We start from the raw sequence: 21,488 nt of genomic DNA on the forward strand, positions 1-21,488 counted from the left end.
CACAGTTCCTAAGTGTTGTGACTTGACAGTTGTGTATCTACCATCCCAGATGAGGGAAGGGACAGTTTCATCCCTACCCTAGACAGCTCTCGTGCCCCCTTTTCATTTCTGTCTTCTCGCCCATCCAGGCTCTGATCTTGGTCACCACACATTTTACTGTCCCTGGATGTCATACTGATAGAATCATGCAGAATGTACTGTTTAGTATCTTGGGGGGTTTTTTGCTCTTTGTTTTCTTTTGTTTTTTGAAATTAATTGATGTTCGTATCAGTAGTTTGTTCCTTTTTATTTCTGTATGGCATTCCTTTACGTGAAAATGCTTCTGTTTATACTTTCTCCTGTTTGTGGACTCCTGGATTGTTTTTAGTTTTTGGCTGTTATGCATGTGGCTGCTAATAACATCCTTTTTTTTTTTTTTTTTGTATAATTGGTACATAGCACTGTATCAGTTTCAGATGTACAACATTATGATTCTATATTTGTGTACATTGCAAAATGACTACCACAATAGTCTAACATCTGTTACCATACGTAGTTACAGAAAATTTCATTTCTGTGACAAGGACTTTTAAGATTTCCTCTCTCAGCAGCTTTCAAGTATGCAATACCGTTTTTTTAATTGAAGGTAATTTACAGTATTGTTCGTTTCAGATGTACAGTGAAATGATTCAATTACATTTTTTCAAGATAATTTTCCATTATAGGTTATTAGAAGATAACTAACAGTAAATTGTTGTTCCTTATCTATTTTATGTGTAGCAAATTGTATTTCTTAATCTCATACCTAATCTCTCACCCTCCCCCTTTCCCTTTTACTAAGTTTGTTTTCTGTGTCTGAGTCTGTTTCTATTTTATATATAGAACCATTTGTGTTATTTTTTTAGATTCCACATATAAGCCATGTCATCTAACGTTTGTCTTTGGCTTACTTCACTAAAAATAACATTCTCTAGGTCTGTCCATGTTCCTGCAAATGGCAATATTTACTTTTTTTATGGCTAATATTCCATTGTGTAAACATTTATTGTGTATATATAATATTATGTATATATAAGCCAGTCATCTGTTGATGGACACTTAGGTTGTTCCCATGTCTTGGCTGTTGGGATGCATGTATCTTTTCTTTTTTTTTGTCTTTTTAGGGCCACACCTGCGGCATATGGAAGTTCCCAGTCTAGAGGTCCAATGGGAGCTGTAGCTGCCGGCCTATGCCACACGGCCACAGCAGTGCAGGATCTGAGCTGTGTTTGTGACCTATACCACAGCTCACGGCAACGCTCATGGCAATGCCAGATCCTTAACCCACTAATCGAGGCCAGGGATCGAACCCACATCTTCATGGATGCTAGTCAGATTTGTTAACCGCTGAGCCACGACAGGAACTCTGCATGTATCTTTTAGAATTAGAGTTTTTGCTTTTCTGGATATATATTGAGTAATGGGATGGTGGGATCACATGTAGCTCTGTTTTTCATTTTTTAAGGAACCTCCATACGGCTTTTCATAGCAGCTGCATCAGTTTACATTCCCACCAGCAATGTCTGCAGGTTCTCTTTTCTCTTCATCTTCAGCATCTATTATTTTTAGACTTTTGGATGATGGCCGTTCTTACCATTGTGAGGTGATCTCATTGTGTTTTGATTTGAATTCTCTAAAAATTATTGATGTTGAGCATCTTTTCATGTACTTGTTGGCCGTCTGCATGTCTTTTTTGGCGAAATGTATACTTAGGTCTTCTGCCCATTTTTTGATTGGGTTGGGTTTTATTTTATTGAACTGTATGAGCTCTTAGTGTATTTTGAATGTTAACCCCTTGTCAGTTGCATTGTTTGCAAATATTTTTTCCCATTCTGTTGGTTGTCTTTTTGGTTTGTTGGTGGTTTTCTTTGCTATGTTGAAGTTTTTAAGTTTAATTAGGTCCCATTTGTTTATTTTTGCTTTTATTTCTTTTGCCTTGGGAAAGCGATCTAGAAAATATTGATACGATTTATGTCAGAGAATGTTTTGTCTGTGTTCTCTTCTAGGAGTTTTATGATCATATCTTTTTTTTTTTTTTTCTTTTTAGGGCCGCAAGCGCAGCATATGCAAGTTCCCAGGCTAGGGGTCAAATCGGAGCTAGTGTTGTCGGCCTACACCACAGCCATGGCAACTTGAGATCCCTGACCCACTGAGCAAGGCCAGAGATCGAACCTGTGTCCTCATGGGTACTAGTCGGATTCATTTCGCTGCTCCACAAAGGGAGCTCCATGTGTCGTATCTCACATTCAGATCTTTAAACCGGTCTGAATTTCTTTCCGCAGCGCAGTGTTCACACAGTCGCCATGCGTTCGTCACATCCCCGTGGTTTATTATTTTAGGGCTGGAAGTTTGGGTCTTTTAATCCCCCTTCACCCGTTTCACTCCCTCCACTCCGCACAATCTGTTTTCTCTGTCCATGGACTTGTTTTTGTTTTGTCTTAAGAGTCCACGCATTAGTGCAGTCATAAGGTGTTTGTTTTTCTCTGCCTTATTTTCCTTAACATAATGCACTCAGAGTCCATCCATGTTACTGCAAAGGGCAAAATTTCATTTTTCATGGCTGAATAGGGTTCCATTGTGTGTGTGTGTGTATTTATCCATTGATGGACACTTAGGTTTCCCATGTTGGCTACTATAAATAGTGCTGCCGTGAACACTGGGGTGTATATATCTTTCCAAATTATTATTTTCAGATAAATACCCAGAAGTAGAATGGCTGGATCATATAGTAGTTCTCTCTCTTTTTTTTGGCTGTGCGCATGGCACGTGAAAGTTCCCAGTCCCAGCCCAGGGGTTGGACCTGAGCCCTTGCAGCGACAACGCCAGATCCTTAACCTGTTGAGCCACAAGAGGAGTCCTGGTAGTTCTATTTTTAATTTTTTGAGCAACCTCCATACTGTTTTCCACAGCAGCTGCACCTACCTTCCTACCAACAGTGGGCAAGGAAGGGTTCCCTTTTCTCCACATTGTTGCCAACAATTGTTATCTCTTAGCTTTATGGTAACAGCCAGTGCATTCCCTGGTGGTCACTGATGTCGGGCATCTTTTCATGTACCTGTTGGCCGTCTGTATGTCTTCTTTGGGAAAAGGTCTATTGAGATCTTCTGCCCATTTTTAAATGGTGGTTTTTTTTTTTTTTGCTATTGAGTTGTATGAGTTCTTTATATATTTTGGATATTAGTCCCTTATTAGATACATGGTTTGCAAACATTTTCTCCAGTGCAGTCGGTGGCCTTTTCATTTTGCTGATGGTTTCCTTTGCTGTGCGGAAGTGTTTTAGTTTGGTATAGTCTCACTTATTTGTTTTTGCTTTTGTTGCTTTTGGTTTGGGTTTAATGTAATATATACATGTCTTTTTGTGAATAAGTGTTTCATTTCTCTTGAGTAAACATATGGTTGAATTGCTAGCTGATAAGTTAGTTTTAAGCCTAGCTTTATAAGAAATTATCTCTGCTGTTTTGTCTCTGGCACTCTCCAGTTTTACATTCGTGGATCTACATTCATTTTATTCACCCTGCTCAGTGGAGGTACTTCCTGTCTCTGGATTCATGTCTTTCATTATATTTGTAAGATTATTAGGTTTTATTGCTTCAGATGTTACCTCTTCAAATCTGTATTCTTTTTCTGGGGACCTTGATTAGATGTGTGTAGCCTATCTTTTTTTTCTAATCTCTGATGTTACATTGTGAGTGGTATTTGAGATGTATAGCTCTTAAACTGAATCTCATCTGATGCTTAATTTTTTCATTGAGCTTTCTGTTTGGATAATCATTTATATACATACATATTTTTTAAATTAAGTACTACCTGGGTTTTTTTCAAAGTTTTTTGGTAATTTTTTGTGCTATTTTGTTGCTTACTCATTTCTGTGATTCCAACTTCTATTTCTTTAAACATTTTATATGTAGTTATAATTCTGTTTTATTAACTATAATATCTGAAATCCAGCATCTGCCAACTCTTGCTGATAGTGTTTTGTGAAGTATTTGTCATCTTCGAATGTGAGCTCACATTTGATGTGTTTTTTTTTTTGGCCACACCTGCAACATGTGGAAGTTCCCGTGCTAGGGATTAAATCCAAGTCACAGCTATAACCAGAGCCACAGCCTGATCCAGGGATTGAACCTGAGCCATGGCAACGACAATGCTAGATCCTTAACCCACTGAGCTGTGAAGGAACTCCACATTCAGTGATCTTATTGCGGCTCTCTGAGAACCTAATCCTCAAGGAAAGCCATCTTAAGATTTTTTTTCTCCTTCTAGGCCAAGGAGAATAAAAAGGAACACAACTGTGGGTTTTTAAAGTTACTTGTTTGTTGCCCAGGTGTTTGTGGGCACTAGATCTATGGTGAAGTGCCTCCTGCGACTATACTATGCAGTTCTAAGTGTAAGATCAAGTTTACTGAAGCTGAGCCTGCTCTTGTTTTCCTTACTTCATCTCCAGTTAGTGGGTGTCACTGTCAGAGCTCAGAGGTCTTTAATTCTGAAGATGTATTTAGTTTACTTTTTGTAAGTAATCTGTGCAGGTTTCCCAGTTTTTAGGAAATGAGCAACATATGAGATAAAAATTATAATCATGAAATAATTCTTTATAAGTTTTAAATGAGTTCCCTTAATGTTTTTCTTTAAAAGAAAATGCAGTGCTTCAGTATTCTTTGAATGCATTCTTATGAAGAAAAATCCAAACAAGAAGGAAGTATGTGGAGCAAAAATCACAAACTCCACTTTTCCCTCTCACTCTAGTGCCTCCACTTCTTTCCACTATGTTCCACTGTTTAAATTTACTGTGTGGTTTATCTTACCTGCAGTTTCATATTTTTGCTTTGTAATTCATTTACTCATAAAGAAATACATATGCTAGAAGCAGTTAGAATATGTACTCTCACTTCTTTTTATAGTGGCTCTATTGAGGTATAATTCACAAAATGTACAATTCACTTGTTTAAAATGTAGTTCAGTGGGTTTCACTATATTCACAGAGTTGTGCAGCCATCACTACAGTCAATTTTAGAACCTTCATATGATCCCATAAAGAAACCCTACCCCTGTACCCGTTGACAGTCACTCTCATTTTTCCCAAACCCCCACACCCTCCAGCAACCACTAATTTACTTTCTGCGTCTATAGAATTGCCTGTTCTGGACATTCTGTATAAGTGGAGTTGTGTGGTAGGTCTTTTTTTGGTGTGTGTGACTGGCTGCTTTCACTTAGCATGATGTTTTCAGGTTTTATCCATACTGAGCATGGATTAATACCGCATTCCTTTTTATTGCAGTATAATATTTCACCATATGGACCTACTACGTTTTTCTTATTCATTCATCATATACATTTGGATTTTTTCCACCTCTTGATATGAATAAGGCTGTGAACATTTTTTTTAAACAGGTTTTTATTATATGGATTGTGCTTTTGGTGTTGTATTTAGGAAGGTCTTGATCCAAAAATTTTTTCTCGTGTTTTCTTCTAGAAGTTTTACAGTTTGGGGTTCTGTGCTTAGTCCTGTCATTCTTGACTAAATTTTTATATGTGACATGAGGTATGGATCTACATTAATTTTTTAAAGTATGAAATATAATATTTGTTCTGGCATCATTTCTTGAAAAGATTATTTTTCTCCCTTGACCTTTGCCTTTGGACTTTGTGGGAAATCCGTTGACCCTCTGGGTGGTTCTGTGCTGGACTGTGCTGCCTTCCCTGTCCTTCCGTGTGTGCTGATAGCACATTGTCTGCATCTGCATCTGTGTTTTGATTCAGGTAGTATATGTCTTGCAGCTTTGTTTGTTCAAGGTTATTTTGACTCTTTTGGGTACTTTGCCTTCCTGTATGAATTTTAGAATGTTTGTCAATTCCTGCAAAGTAGTGGTGTACTGGAATTTTCCTGAAATTGTGTTGAATCTCTAGAGCAATTGGGGGAGAATGCTGTCTTAGTAGTATTGAGTCTTTTGATCCATAACGTAGTATTTCTGGATTTACTTAGATCTTTAGTGTCTCTCAGGTGTTTTAGAGTTGTCAGTGCGTGTGTCACATCAAATCTATCCCTTTAAATAGGCAAATTCTTTTTTTTTTTTTTTTTTTTTGTCTTTTAGGGCCGCACTGGTGGCATATGGAGGTTCCTAGGCTAGGGGTTCAAATAGGAGCTGTGGCCGCTGGCCTACACCAGGGCCACAGCAACTCGGGATCTGAGCCGCGTCTGTGACCTATACCAACAGCTCACAGCAACGCCAGATCCTTAACCCACCGCGAGAGGCCAGGGATCAAACGCACATCTCCATGGATGCTAGTTGGGTTCGTTAACCACTGAGCCACGATGGGAACTCCATCAAATTCTTTAATTTTGACTTTTGATTAATCGTTTGTATGTAGAAAAAATCAACTCAGACTTTTTTTAATGGCCATAAGGATGTTCTCGGAGCAGGGATTGAATCTGAGACACAGCTTCGATTTATGGCACAGCTAGGTCAATGCCAAATCCTTTTAACCCACTGCACCAGGCCAGGGATGGAAACCACACCTCCACAGCTACCTGAGCTGCTGCAGTCGGATTCTTAAGCCACTGTACCCACAGCAGTACAGCCAAGTGACCCAGTCACACATATATATATATATTCTTTCTCTCACATGATCCTCCATCCTGCTCCATCACAAGTGACTAGATATAGTTCCCTGTGCTATACAGCAGGATCTCATTGCTTGTCCACTCCAAATGCAATAGTTAGCATCTGCTAACCCCAAACTCCCCGTCCTTCCCACTCCCTCCCCCTGAGCAACCACAAGTTCACAAGTTTCTTTTCTGTGGAAAGTTTCATTTGTGCATATATTAGATTTCATATATAAGTGATATCATATGATATTTTTCTTTCTCAAGTTGCTGCAAATGGCATTATTTTATTCTTTTTTATGGGCTGAGTAGTATTCCATTGTGTATATGTACCACATCTTCTTAATCCCTTCACCTGTTGATGGACATTTAGGTTGTTTCCACGTCTTGGCTGTTGCGAATAGGGCTGCAGTGAACATAGGGGTGCATGTATCTTTTTCAGTGAAAGTTTTGTCTGAATATACGCCCAAGAGTATTGCTGGGTCATATGGTAGTTCTATATTTAGTTTTCTGAGGAACCTCCATACTGTTTTCCATAGTGGTTGTACCAATTTACATTCCCACCAACAGGTTAGGAGGGTACCCTGTTCTCCACACCCTCTCCAGCAGTTGTTATTTGTTGACGTGTTAATGATGGCCATTCTGGCCCATGTGAGGTGGCACCTCATTGTAGTTTTGATTTGCATGTCTCTAATAATTAGTGATTTTGAACATTTTTTTCATGTGTTTGTTGGTCATCTGTATGTGTTCTTTGGGGAAATGTCTGTTTGGGTCTTCTGCCCATTTTTCAGTTGGGTTGTTGGGTTTTGTTTTGTTTTTCTGTTGAGTTGTATAGGTTGTTGTAAATTTTAGAGATTAAGTCCTTTTCAGTTATATTGTTTGAAACTATTTTCTCCTGTTCTTTTTTTTTGTGTGTGGTTTCCTTTGCCCAGAGCAGGAATTCTTTTCTTTTTTTTTTTTTTTTTTTTTTGTCTTTTTGTTGTTGTTGTTGTTGCTATTTCTTGGGCCGCTCCCGCGGCATATGGAGGTTCCCAGGCCAGGGGTTGAATCGGAGCTGTAGCCACTGGCCTACGCCAGAGCCACAGCAACGCGGGATCCGAGCCGCGTCTGCAACCTACACCACAGCTCACGGCAACGCCGGATCGTTAACCCACTGAGCAAGGGCAGGGACCGAACCCGCAACCTCATGGTTCCTAGTCGGATTCGTTAACCACTGCGCCACGATGGGAACTCCCAGAGCAGGAATTCTTGAACTGATTTTCTACCGTTGATCTTGCCTCCTGCAACTTTGCTGAACTCATTTATTCTAGCAACTTTTGTAGGTTCTCGAGGTTTTCTACACAGATGATCGCGTCTTCTGTGAACAGACCGTTTGAATTCTACTTTTCCAATGTGTGTTACGCTTATTTCTGTTCTGACTTTTGATTTTCATTTGAAGTATTGCAAGGCCATTTTCCATGTGGGATCCCTCCTGCCGCACTCATTTGTTGACTTTGTTGTGCTTTTAGATTATGGGTAGCATCAACATTGTTCTAAAAATCAGAACCATATAAAAAGGTTTGGACTCAGAAATAGTAACTCCTGGGGGTTCCCATGGTGGCTCAGCGGTTACGAACCCGACTAGTATCCATGAGGTGCAAGTTCGATTCCTGGCCTCACTAAGTGGGTTAAGGATCCAGCATTGCCATGAACTGTGGTAGAGGTCGCAGATGAATCCCATGTTGCTGTGGCTGTGGTGTAGGCCAGTGGCTGCAGCTCTGATTCAATCCCTGGCCTGGGAACTTTCTTGTGCCACAGGTGTGGCCCTGAAAAGCAAAAAAACAGCCACTGGCCTCTTTTTGTCATGTTTCCTTCTCCTCATTCTTTACACTCTGTTCCCACCCAGCATAGAAATTCAACCTTTAAGCTGCCTGATTCATAGCATTCACCCTCTGGATCTTTCCCTCCCACCATTCCACCATTTTTCTTTAAAGTAGCTGCCCCCTAGATTTTTGCAAAAGTTGTAGAAGTTCTTTCTAAAAATCTGGAATACATTGATAGGTAAAATTAAAGATAAGATTAAATAAAAGATCTGACAGTTTCATAAAAACAAGAATTCTTAAACCAGGCTTTATGTATTTTCTAAAACTGTGATTGTAATGGCATGTGTGTGTGTGTGTGTGTGTGTGTGTGTTGTGTTGAATTCTTTTCCTGGAGTTAGATTCCATAACTGATCAGGTTTCAGAGGAATTTATTTAAAGAAAAGAAAGGTAAGGTAAGATAAGAGAAAGCTTTAGAATGAATGAGTTTGTCTAACCAGTATCAAGGCTGATTCGTGAGCCTCTTGTCTCTTGAGTCTTTTATACCTTTTGAAGATAATGTTTTGTTTCTTGGAGTAAATGACTGTTGTTTGTGATTAATCCAGTTACATGTGTCAGCTCAACACCTGGTACTTGTGAACCTTTTGACCTACTGTTTTGTATCACAGATTTTTAAGAATTTGAATGCGCTTCAGAAATTTCCTTTCAGGTTAAATCTTTTTTAATGTTTGTTTTTATTAAAGTTGTTAAAATAATCTTTGGATTCCTGTTGTTAAGTCACTAAACCCTGAGTCACTAATGGTAGTGAAGAGTGAGGCTGTTCAAAGCAACACTGGAAGAATTCATATTTTACAAGAACTCTTTGGAGTTCCCGTCGTAGCTCAGCGGTTAATGAATCTGACTAGCATCCATGAAGATGCAGGTTTGATCCCTGGCCTCACTCAGTGGGTTAAGGATCCGGCGTTGCCGTGAGCTGTGGTATAGGTTGCAGATGCCACTTGGATCCTGCGTTGCTGTGGCTGTGGTGTAGGCCGGCGGCTGCAGCTCCGAGCGAACCCCTAGCCTGGGAACCTCCATATGCCACAGGTGCGGCCCTAAAAAACAAAAAATAAAATAAAAATGACAGAGTCTTTTATTTATTATTGCCACATGTGGCTTCCTTTTTATGGGTCCCCGGTCTGAGAGTGGAGCGTCCTGGTACATGCTGCGTGAACCCTTGGGCAGTGTGGCCACTGCCTCCTATCAGCTGAGTGACTGGTTTAGTTTCCTCACCTAGCAAATCCCAGCATTAGTTATACCTGCCCCCTGTGTACCTGTTTGTTAAATGAGTATCAGTTAAGTAGAAAAAGACTTGGAAGTAGAAATGTTTTAGCAAACTTGAGAGTCTCCTCCAGCCCCATCCTCCCTCCGTGATGTCAGGTGCACAGGTCCCCTTGGGGTAGGTTTCAGCACAGGGCGGATGGTGTCGTACGTTCTGAGGTTTAAAAAAGACCGACGTGTGTCGTCGCTAATTGTCGCCTGTTATGTCTGCTAAATTATAATAAGAATTTTCTTTTTCATTTCTGCCAAGCCAAACTAGCAAGACGCAGTCAAGAACGAGACAATCTTGGCATGTTGGTCTGGTCGCCTAATCAGAATCTATCCGAAGCAAAATGTAAGTTTAAGAGCACTTTTATTTTTCACCTTTCTTTCTTACTGCTAACTTTTAAAGTTACCTTTGTAGCTGAGAGTCTCCATGTATATTACATTTCTCTTATGTTTTTTAAAGTCAATATTCTGTAGAGTTTGAAAGTGTGTTTTTTATTGTCTGTTGTAATGATTTTAAAATTCTTAAATTGTGGTTTCATAATCTACTTTTTATTCAGTATGATGTACTAGCTAATATTCTGAAGTAAGTAGGAGGAAAGGTTCAGAATGGAAAGAAAATTATAATGCAGTGTATAACTCCCTCAGCTGGGAATTAATAGATTTATAAAGATGAAGAGTTTAACAAATTTCTTTTCTTTTTTTTTTTTTTTTTTTTTGTCTTTTTGCTATTTCTTTGGGCCGCTCCTGCGGCATATGGAGGTTCCCAGGCTAGGGGTTGAATCGGAGCTGTAGCCACCGGCCTACGCCAGAGCCACAGCAACGCGGGATCCGAGCCGCGTCTGCAACCTACACCACAGCTCACGGCAACGCCAGATCGTTAACCCACTGAGCAAGGGCAGGGACCGAACCCGCAACCTCATGGTTCCTAGTCAGATTCGTTAACCACTGTGCCACGATGGGAACTCCCAACAAATTTCTAATTTGAGGGATTGCCAAGGTCAAATGTATGTTATTGGAAACAGATTTTATAATGTAAGACTTCAGCCTAGCTAGAGGTAGAACCTTTGAATTGGCTGTTTGTCTTGGGTTAGCGTTGTTGTTAGAATGAATATTTGCAGCTACTTAGGGTTTTCTTTGGGTGGGGAGTTGGGGTCCTAGATCTGGAAATAAGATTAATTTTATTTCCAGAGTTTACTTTTTCAGCTTTTCTGTCCCCTCTGCTCAGATGATACCATGCAAGAATAACTTTTTTTTTGGCCACTCCCATAGCTTGTGGAAGTTCCCAGGCCCGGGATCAAGCCCAGCAGCAGCAGTGACCTGAGCCACAGCAGTGACCATGCCTGACCCTTAACTGCCGGACCACCAGGAGCTCCAAGAACAACTTTATATCAATATATTGCCAGAAGTCTTTGCCATTCAAAGATTTTGTTTTCTTCATAACTTAAAAGAGAGAAGAAAAACTAAAGCCCTTCTTTTGAGAGTATTTCAGTGTGTGGGGGTGTCTATGGATGGAATACATGGGGATTTGTGAACTCGAAAGTCACATACAAAATTTTTTGGTGTATGTACATTTTCCTGGAGAAAATTGGCTTTTCAAGGGGCTCTTCGACGTAAAAATAGGATAAGCATCAATGCCCTCCAGCATGGTGGGGCCTAGGGAGCTGTCAGGGGCAAAGGTTGGTCAGAAAACTTCAATTGTGAGTAGAGGCTGGAACTCAGTATTTCCCAGATTGTGTTCTGCAGTATTAAACAAGGTGCCAACAGGTTTCCACTGCACGTACGTGTTGGAGATGATGCATGTTAAATATCCCCCTTGTATATTTCTTGTCGTGTTTGCACATTTAAGGTGCAAAGAGGTCATATGGTAAAGAAACATGTTTAATTTTGACCAAGAAGGATTCTTTTTAAAAATGCAATACCCTCGGAGTTCCCGTTGTGGCTCAGTGGTTAATGAGTCCGACTAGGAACCATGAGGTTGCAGTTTTGATCCCTGGCCTTGCTCAGTGGGTTAAGGATCCGGCGTTGCCGTGAGCTGTGGTGTAGGTTGCAGACGCGGCTCGGATCCCGCATTGCTGTGGCTCTGGTGTAGGCCAGCGGCTACAGCTCCAATTCGAGCCCTAGCCTAGGAACCTCCATATGCCGTGGGAGCGGCCCAAGAAATAGCAAAAAAGACAAAAAAAAAAAAAAAAAAAAAAATACGATACCCTCTGTGGAATACAGGAAATTCAGCTACTCTGAGTAATGCTAAATTTAGCAATGATAAGATAGTCTCAGCCTAATGTGATTTTCAGAGTATCTTAATTTTGCCTGCAACAGGCTGGTTGATGAGCTTATAATGAACAGAATAGCAGAAGGAAGTGGCATTTCTCATGCCTTTGCTGTGCTGGGCATTTTAGATATTTCTGTAAGTTTTTTCCCTTTGAGCACATGAAGTATCTTACAAAAGCAATCTATTCCATTTTTGAACATGTTGTTCTTTCTAACGAAGAACCAAAAATCTGCCTCTGTGTAATTTTTGAATCTTTGTTTTCCTGCGCTCTGCCGTAAAAGTCACCTTCTGAGGGAGTCTTTCAGATGCTCAGGCATCAGCCAAACCTCCCTTACTGTCTCTGTCAAACTGCCTGGTCGCCTCAAGTATTTCTCAGGTGGTTTGATTTTGGGGTCTCTCTTCATCTCTAGTGCACTCCTGACTATATTTCATTTGGTCAGTGTCCATCTTAAATATGGTGCACAGAACTGAATATTAAAAATCGTGAGCTTGTTGAACACTGAACTAAAATACCTCTGTGTTCCTGTGTCATTCAGTCTTCACTGTAACCCAAGAGGCGGGCTTTTTTCCCATTTTACAGACGGCGTTCCACGATTCAAAGCGGGTGTGAAACTAGCAGAGGGTCAGGGGTGGGGCCATCGGTGTCCGGTTTGCTGGCTCTTCCCCGCTTCATGCTCTAACGCGTCCCAAAGGTCAGGGTCGTCAGGTCTCGGCCCCCCTTCATTTCTGTCACTTCCTTCTGTTGCTGCAGTTCGAGTGTGTTAGTACCTCTTGCTGTTACTCAGTTGCCTGTTAGAATCCTGGGAGTCAGGATTTAGTTTTAATATTATCTTATTTGTCTCAGACCTAGAAGGAAAGAGCAGACTATGAAAAGTTAGTAGGTTTTTCTGTTTTTGTTTGTTTTCACTGTGCCTGTGGTACGTGGAAGTGCCCAGGCCAGGGGTCAAACCACCCTGAGCTGCTGCAGTGACATTGCCAGATCCTTAACCCACTTTGTCACATGGGAACTCCAAAAAGTGGATAGATTTTTAAGCAGTAGCGTTACCTAAAATAAATTTGCAGTTTTAGTGTAAGTCTTGCCAGTATTAATTAAAACTTTAAACCAGTCTTAAAGTGACATTTACATATTGTTAAAATTCAGAAGACGCAAAAGTATAAAGAAGAAACAGTTCATCCTTTGTTTCATTACCCAGAGAGATAACTGTTGGTAAACACTAGGGGATGTTTTTCTAATGCTGTGTGTGTGCGTGTGCGCATGTTTAAATAAGTGAGATGATGGTATCTCTGTGTGTGGGTGTGTATTGTCTTTTCGAACTTTGATCTAAGCCTTTCTTACTTTGCATAAACCCCTTGAAAACATATAAAATAACTAGTATTCTATCATATGGATATATCATTTTTCTATTGAAAGTGTAGCTTGTTTCTAATTTGTTCCTATTGTAAAAGAAGGCAGTGGTGAAAACTTGAATCTCGGGGCTTTGTTTCCCTCCCTCCCTCCCTCCCTCTGTCTATCCTTCCCACCTTTTTTGCCTTCGAGAAGTAGAATGGAATTGTGGATTGATGAGAAACTGCTCAAGTGTGAGGATGTGAACATAGGTTCCATTTGTGGAACTTTGGGAATCATACTCTTTGGCGAGTAATCTAGTCAGGTCAAGTGTTAAGCTGTAATTCATTACAGTGTTAATGCAAACGAGCACACATAATTTGTTCTCTTTGCTGTCATTTCCCCCCCAGCTTCCCTTCCTCCCAGTACATAGGCAAAAAGAAGTGTTTTCTACTTGCCTTCTGAGTTATTTTGAAAGACAGTGGAGGAGTTCCCATCGTGGCACAGTGGTTAACGAATCTGACTAGGAACCATGAGGTTGCGGGTTCGGTCCCTGCCCTTGCTCAGTGGGTTAAGGATCTGGTGTTGCCGTGAGCTGTGGTGTAGGTTGCAGATGCGGCTCGGATCCTGCGTTGCTGTGGCTTTGGCGTAGGCTGGCAGCTGCAGCTCAGATTCGACCTCTTGCCTGGGAACCTCCATATGCCGTGGGAGTGGCCCAAAGAAATAGCAAAAAGACAAAAACCAAACAAACAAACAAAAAACCTTTGCAGTTCTTCACAAAAGAAAGAGAAAGAAAGCAGAAAGAAGGAAGGAAGGAAGGAAAGGAAGAATAAAAAAGAAAATGGTGGAGGGAAGGAGCAACACAGGTAAAATAGAGCATATAACTAACCAAGACATTAAAAGGCTGAAAAAAAAGACAGTGGAAGATCTGATTATCCAGCCTTGATTCTGACTTGAGGTAGAAATTAGCGATCTGGGACATTTGTAGACTTCTCGCAGATACCCCAAAGCTGGCGTAGACTCTTGGCTTGTCCTGTGCTGGGTTCGGTCTTCTCAAGTAACTGTTTTAGAGTTCTGCCTCTTAGGATTACTGCAAGTTTACAAAATTGTTTTATGGTTATAAAATAAATACTGTGGTAGAAATTTCAAACAACACAGAATATATAATGGAGACAGGGCCTTCCTGTAGTCACTATTTATAACATATATGCGTTTTCTAATATTTTTATAGGTATTAATAAGTACGAGATGTTTGTCACATATATGAGCTGTTTAGCAATTTTCTCTTAATATATCTGGGACTTTGTTCTGTCTATTTACAGTTACTTGGTTTTAAACCAACAAGTATGAGGTACTATCATTTCATCTATTGTTTTAAAAAAATTCTCTATTGACGATATTTGAAATCTGTTTTTTTTTAAGCTTAAAAAAAAAAGCCATAGTGATCTTATTTCCTTAGGGTAAATCCCTAGAGATAGAATTCCTAGGTCAAAGGGAAAAATGTATTATTTTTTATTTTTTTCTTTTCTTTTTAAAAAACACGTAATTTTTAAAGCAGTGTTAGGTTCGTAGACAAATTGAGGAGAAAGTAGAGCGATTTCCCATATACACCCACATATGCACGTCCACCCCCGTGTGCCCCTCGCCAGGGCACGTGACACGTTTGTCACCATCTGTGAACCAGCACAGGCACAGCGTGATCACTGTCATTCTCATCGGGGTTCACTCTTGTGTTGTACATTCTATGGGTTTTGACAAATGACAAATCTGTATGTAACGACCATACCCGCCATGGTAGTATCATACCAAATAGTTTTCCCTGCCCTAAACACCCTCTGTGCTCGGCCCGTGCGTCTCCCTCAGCCCCTAACTCTTGGAAACTACTCCTCCATTTTGCCCTTTCCACAATGTCACATAGTTGGAATCATTCAGATTGGTTTCTTTGACTTAGTGATGACACACACTTGAGGTTCCGCCGTGTCTTTGATGGCTTGTACTGCTGAATAATACTTCATTGTCTGGCTGGTCCACGGTTTACCCATTCACCATCTAAAGGGCATTTTGGATGCTTCCGTGTTTTGGCAGTTGTGAGTAAAGCTGCTATAAACATCTGTGTGTAGGTTTTTGTGTAGATATAAGTTATCACCTCCTTTGGATAAATACCAGGGAGTGGGATTGTTGGTTCATATGGTGAGAGTACATCTAGTTCCGTAAGAACTCACAACACTGTGGGGAAGGGCTGCCCCATCTCGCACTCCCACCAGCAAAGAATGAGAGCTCCTGTTGCTCCACTTCCTTGTCAGCATTTGGTGGTGTCAGTGTTGTGGATTTTGGCCTCTATAGTTGGCTTAGCTTATTTTCTTTTAAAGAAAAGAATGAGGAGTTCCTGCTGTGGCGCAGTGGGGTCGGCAGCACCTTGGGAGCACTGGGACATGGGTTTGATGGCTGGCCTGGCACAGTGGGTTAGGGATCCAGTCTCGCTGCAGCTGAGGCTTGGTTTGCAGCTGCCGCTCAGGTCTGATCCCTGCCTGGGAGCTCCATTTGCGGAGTGGTCAAAAACAAAAGCAAAAACAAACAAACAAAAAAACAGCAACAACAGATACCTATGCACGAAATGAAATAGTGAAAAATATCCTATGTCTCTTAAGTTAATCGCTGTTATGTTAATTTTCTGGGTGTCCTTTAGACCTTATAAACTTACTTGTTTGTTTGTTTTTTAATAGTCTTATTATATGGATGTTTCATGTAATTTAAGTTTTCATATAATAGTTTAAGCATTTCTAAACAGTGCTGCAGAGAACATCATTGAAGTGGATTTGTGAGGTCACATGGCACCTAGATTTTTCCATCTTTCGTCTAGAGTTGTATGAGGGTGTCTGTTTTCCAAAACCTCCCTAGCACTTGGGTATATATATTTTTTCTTTAAAAATTTTAAAAATTATTATTATTATTATTTTTTGCTTGTGACCATGGCATGTAGATGTTCCTGGGGCAGGGATCAAACCCAAACCACAGCAGTGACACTGCTCGATCCTTAACCCACTGTGACAAAGGGAACTCCTCAAAAGTCAATTGCAGTAAATGTAACGAAGTTTTACCATCTTAACCACTTTGAAGTGTATAGGTGGCTGCTCTGAGTACGGTCACATTGTTGCACAGCCAGCCTCCAGAACTTTTCATCTAGCAAAATTGAAGCTCTGTTCCCTTAAACAACAATTCTGCATTTCCCTCCCTGGCCCCTGGCACTCGCCATTCTACTTTCTGATTCAATGAATTTGACTACACTAGGCACTTCCTATAAGTGGGGTCGTATAGTATTTGTTTTTTGGTGACTGACTGGCTTTGTTTGACTTAGCATCATGTCCTCAAGATTGAATCCATGTTGTAGCATGTATCAGAATCCCCCTCAAAAAAGGAGTTCCTGTCCTGGTGCAGTGGAAATGAATCCAACTAGGAACCGTGAGGTTGTGGGTTTGATCCCTGGCCTCGCTCAGTGGGTTAAGGATCCGGCGTTGCTGTGAGCTATGGTGTAGGTCGCAGATGTGGCTCAGATCCCATGTCAGGTTTGACACCTAGCCTGGGAACCTCCATGTGCCACAGGTATGGCCCTAAAAAGACAAAAGATAAAATAAATAAATAAATAAAAATAAATAAAAATTCCCTCATTCTTATGGTTGAATAGGAATTCCGTTGTATGGGTGAGACCACATTTGGGGGCGTTCCCGTTGTGGCTCAGCGGAAATGAATCCCATTGGTATCCCTGAGGATGCGGGCTTGATCCCTGGCCTCGCCTAGTGGGTTAAGAATCTGGTGTTGCCATGAGCTGTGGTATAGGTCACAGACGCGGCTTGGATTCTGCATTGCTGTGGCTGTAGTGTAGGCCGACGGCTGTAACTCTGATTGGACCCCTAGCCTCAGAATATGCCCCAGTGGCGGCCCTAAAACAAAACAAAAAAGACCGCAATTTGGCTATTGTGAATAATGCTGCTCTGAACATGGTTATGCAAATATCTTTTTGAGCCCCTGCTGTCAATTCTTTTAGAAAATATGTACTAGAAGTAAGTGCCTTTGTGCTGAATTTGGTGGTTCTGTTATTTAACTTTTCGAAGAACTACCATACTGTTTTCCACAGAAACTGTATCATTTTATATTCTTACCAGCAGTGCACTAGGTTCCAGTATCTCCACATCCTTGTCAATATTTGTTTTTTTCTTTTTACAGCCGCACCTGCAACATATGAAAGTTCTCGGGCTAGGGATGGAATCAGAGCTGCAGCTACCGGCCTATACCACAGCTACAGCAATCTGGGTCCGAGCCACATCTGCAACCTACACTGCAGCTCATGGCAACACCAGATCCTTAACCCACTGAGTGAGGCCAGGGATCAAACCTGCAGACTCATGGAGACCAGTTGGGTTTTTAACCCGTTGAGCTGCAGTGGGAACTCCCGGTATTTGTTATTGTCTGTTCTCTTTTGATTGTAGCCTTCCTAATGGGTATGAAATGTTTTAGGCATCTTGTTTAGAAACAGACTTTGCTGATCTGATGGGAAAAGATTTCGTTAATTTTTACAAGGTTAAGCACCTTTGTATTTCAACCTTTGAATTCTTCTACAAATAGCATTCAAACCTCACCTTATTTTTTGTTTTTAAATTACATTTGGTTAAATGTGTTAATCTTACTTGCTGTGTCTGGAACACTGTCGCTCTGAAGCTAGGTTATTAGAGACCCGTAAGTCTGTGTCCTCTCTGCCCTGCTCCTCATTTACGTCTTGTTCTATCTGCAGTTACTCAGTCACTTCTCCCTTCCCTCGTGTTCAACCTTTGTATGTGCTTCGGTCTGCATCTGGACTCTTGGTTTTGTTTCATTGATCTATCTGTTGATTCTTGATTTGGTGCCACTTTAATTCTTTTTCATGTTCCTGGCTCATGTATTTATTCGTCTAGGTAAATCTTGGAGTCGTGGTATCAAGTTCTCTCTATAAGTATCTCAGTTGGGTTATATTTAATTTGCGTTTATTTAGTGAACATCAGTTTCATTTACATTTTTATTGAGCAGTTTTGTGTGCCTGGTAGTGTATCAGGAGCGAGGGATTCAGGAAGCTTATATTCTAATGGGGAAATTATATAAAAGGTAATTTATATGTACTTTCTTCAGTCCACTTCTTTCCTTTTAGCTGCTGTCTGGAGAAGTTAGGTCAGATGCTTATGGTCCCTCAGCTGGTTAGTAGCCACATTTAGGCTGAATATCTGGTTCCCAGACTGTGCTTATTACACATCTGCCTTCCTGTACTGTTTCACTTAAAAAACTGTAGTTAAAGGCTTAGAGCATTGCTGATACGACACAAGTTGCTTTGCGGTATGTCCAAGTAAAACCTCTTTAAGGAAAGATGCAGCCTTTGGAGTATGCGTAGAAAGTGTTCCTGGGGAGACACAGTTCGTGTAGAGGACATGTAAATAATTCCCAGTGGTAGAGATGAGAACAATAGCATTTAGATAGTATATATTAAATTATTGCGTTAATTGATGATATATTTAAATGACAAAGGAGTGCCGAAGGTGGAAGCTGGAGGTTGGGCGGAGAGTGAGACACTAAAAAATACTCACTCATTGGAGGAGAGGACAGTGAATTATTTCAGCATCAAGCATCTCCTCCCATGGACTCTTAGTGTTCTGATGCGCCCCTTGGCACCCAGCAGAAAGCACCGTCTTTTCCTGGGGAGAAACAGCATTGGAGAAAGATGACATCTGAGTAGGATGTTGAGGAAGGAGTCAGTTCCCTGGCTGGACGAGGGCACATGTGCAGTCTGGGAAGAAGAGAGGGTAGCACTGACATGTGCACAGGTGTGCGTGCCGGGCCTGGCTGGCCAGGGCACACGGTGTCCTTGGGCAGGTGAGAAGCAGTGAAACCGGAAGGGCAGGCCCGTTTCTTACAGGGATGAGGATTTTCGAGGAATTTTTAGCCAGGAGCAGTATGATCCCTGCTCGAAAGCTGTTGACAGCCTGTGGTTTGGAGAGGAGCGGGAGTCACAGGCAGCAGGAGCTGATGCAGTTGCAGGTGAGGAAGATCATGCCCTTGCTAGGCCGCTGCCGCGAAAGGGAGGCTGAGGGAGATGCCGGAAGTCCACACAGCCCTGTCAGGAGTGCTGGAACTTGCTCCAAGGAAATGGAGACCAATGGTAAATTTACTGTTCTGTCATTATGGAAGATAGCATACCCACTCCTAGAAAATATATGCTGAGTATTTCAGAGTTCAGGGCCATAATGTGCGACAGTCTCAAATGGTTCAGAAAAGTAATTACATATATACATACAAGCTTTTTTTATTGTTGAAACTAGCCTATAATTCCATGTCACGTGGGATATAACCACTATTAAAATTTTGCTTTCATATTTTTTCTTTTCCTTTTTTTTTTTTTTTTTTGTCTTTTTGCCTTTTCTAGGGCTGCTAGGGCTGCTCCCGAGGCATATGGAGATTCCCAGGCTAGGAGTCGAATCGGAGCTGTAGCCACCGGCCAACACCAGGGCCACAGCAACGCGGGATCTGAGCCACGTCTGCGACCTACAACCGCAGCTCACGGCAATGTCTGATCCTTAACCCACTGAGCAAGACCAGGGATCCAACCGGCAACCTCACGGTTCCTAGTCAGATTCATGAACCATTGCGCCACGACGGGAACTCCGATTTCATGTTTTTTCTGTCTGCCTGTGTATTCTCTTGATATATAGAGTTTTTCAGTTTAATTTTCCTGTGATTAAAAACTAAACTGAGGAGTTTCCGTCATGGCTCAGTGGTTAACGAGTCCAACTAGGAACCATGAGGTTGCGGGTTCGACCCCTGGCCTTGCTCAGTGGGTTAAGGATCCGGCGTTGCTGTGAGCTGGGGTGTGGGTTGCAGACTGCGGCTCGGATCCCGCATTGCTGTGGCTCTGGTGTAGGCCGGCTTCTATAGCTCCGATTCGACCCCTAGCCTGGGAACCTCCATATGCCTCGGGAGCAGCCCTGGCAGCCCTAGACAAGGCAAAAAGACAAAAAAAAAAAACCCCACTCAACTGAGTTTTGGACCCGAATAATGTTTTCCCATATAGCTTAATTTATTCAGCCACGTCCCCGTTCATGGACATACTTGTTTCTCAGGTTTTCCTTACTGTAAACAACATAGACACAAGCAGGACTTATAATGTCCTTTTCTAGTAGAAAAGAATGCCATCCCTGATTCTGCAGGTCAGGTTTCCCAGTTAAGTGCATTCATAGTTCTTTTTCTCCAGCACATATGAGCGTTGGAAGTAATTACTTGTGTAATTATCTCTCTCTGGCCAGAGTGTGAGTTCTTTGAAGGCGGATCCTCTTTTTTGTTTATTTTTACTTTTTATTTTTGGCCACGCCCACGACATGTGGACGTTCTGGTGCCAGGGATCAAACCCATGCCACAGCAGTGACCCGAGCTGCTGCAGCGACAACACCCAGATCCTTAACCTGGTAAATCAAGGAAGTCCTTGACCCTCTTTTAAATCACAGCTATATAAGCAGTATGGCACACAGTAGGCCTAAAAACTTCATTGAATCAGTGGAGAATAATTAAATGTAAAACTTACTAGTTTCCTATAAAATATCACTCTTTGGTGACCTGTTTTTTTTTGGTTTGTTTGTTTGTTTTGCCTGGTTTTCTTTGTTTGTTTTTGTCTTTTTGCCTTTTCTAGGGCCACTCTTGCGGCATATGGAGTTCTAAACTGGGGTCTAAACTGTAGCCAGAGGCCTACACCAGAGCCACAGTAGTGCGGGATCCAAGCCGCGTCTGCAACCTACACCACAGCTCACAGTGCCAGATCCTTAACCCACTGAGCAAGGCCAGGGATCGAACCCGCAACCTCATGGTTCCTAGTCGGATTTGTTAACCACTGCGCCATGACAGGAACTCCTGGCGACCTGTTTTGAAAGTTCAAATTTCTTTACTAGCTAAAGAAACTCCCTCTCCCCCAACACGATTCGAGCATCAGCAATGGGAAAACCAGCCTCCTCCCAACCAAGCCCTCCCCCGTGTTCTCCCAGTGAGTCCTTTGGTGCTCCCTTTCAGAGCTCGAGAAGCCAGGCCTTCAGAGAAGTGACTTACCTGAAGCTTGTGGTGGGCAGAGCCTTGTGTCAGCTCCCTGTGACCGGCCTCCCCCTGCTT

General features: G+C 41.6%; 1 protein-coding gene across 2 annotated transcripts in view; it reads left to right on the forward strand.

Moving 5' to 3' along the window:
- Positions 1-21,488, forward strand: part of RCOR1 (REST corepressor 1) — a 137,717-nt gene that overhangs the window by 81,868 nt on the left and 34,361 nt on the right. Inside the window, exon 3 of one of the 2 annotated variants that reach the window (XM_001927777.7) lies at positions 9,989-10,072. The exons of the other annotated variant lie outside the window; for it this stretch is intronic. Coding sequence (XP_001927812.4) covers positions 9,989-10,072 — 84 coding nt within the window. The remainder of the gene's footprint in view (positions 1-9,988; positions 10,073-21,488) is intronic. 2 annotated transcript variants of the gene reach the window in all.

This window comes from Sus scrofa, chromosome 7 (genome assembly GCF_054392235.1).
Source record: "Sus scrofa isolate SSC_HxYL_T2T_F1_AM1 chromosome 7, Sscrofa_HxYL_maternal_Yorkshire_Landrace_v2.0, whole genome shotgun sequence".
Taxonomy (NCBI): Eukaryota; Metazoa; Chordata; class Mammalia; order Artiodactyla; family Suidae; genus Sus; species Sus scrofa.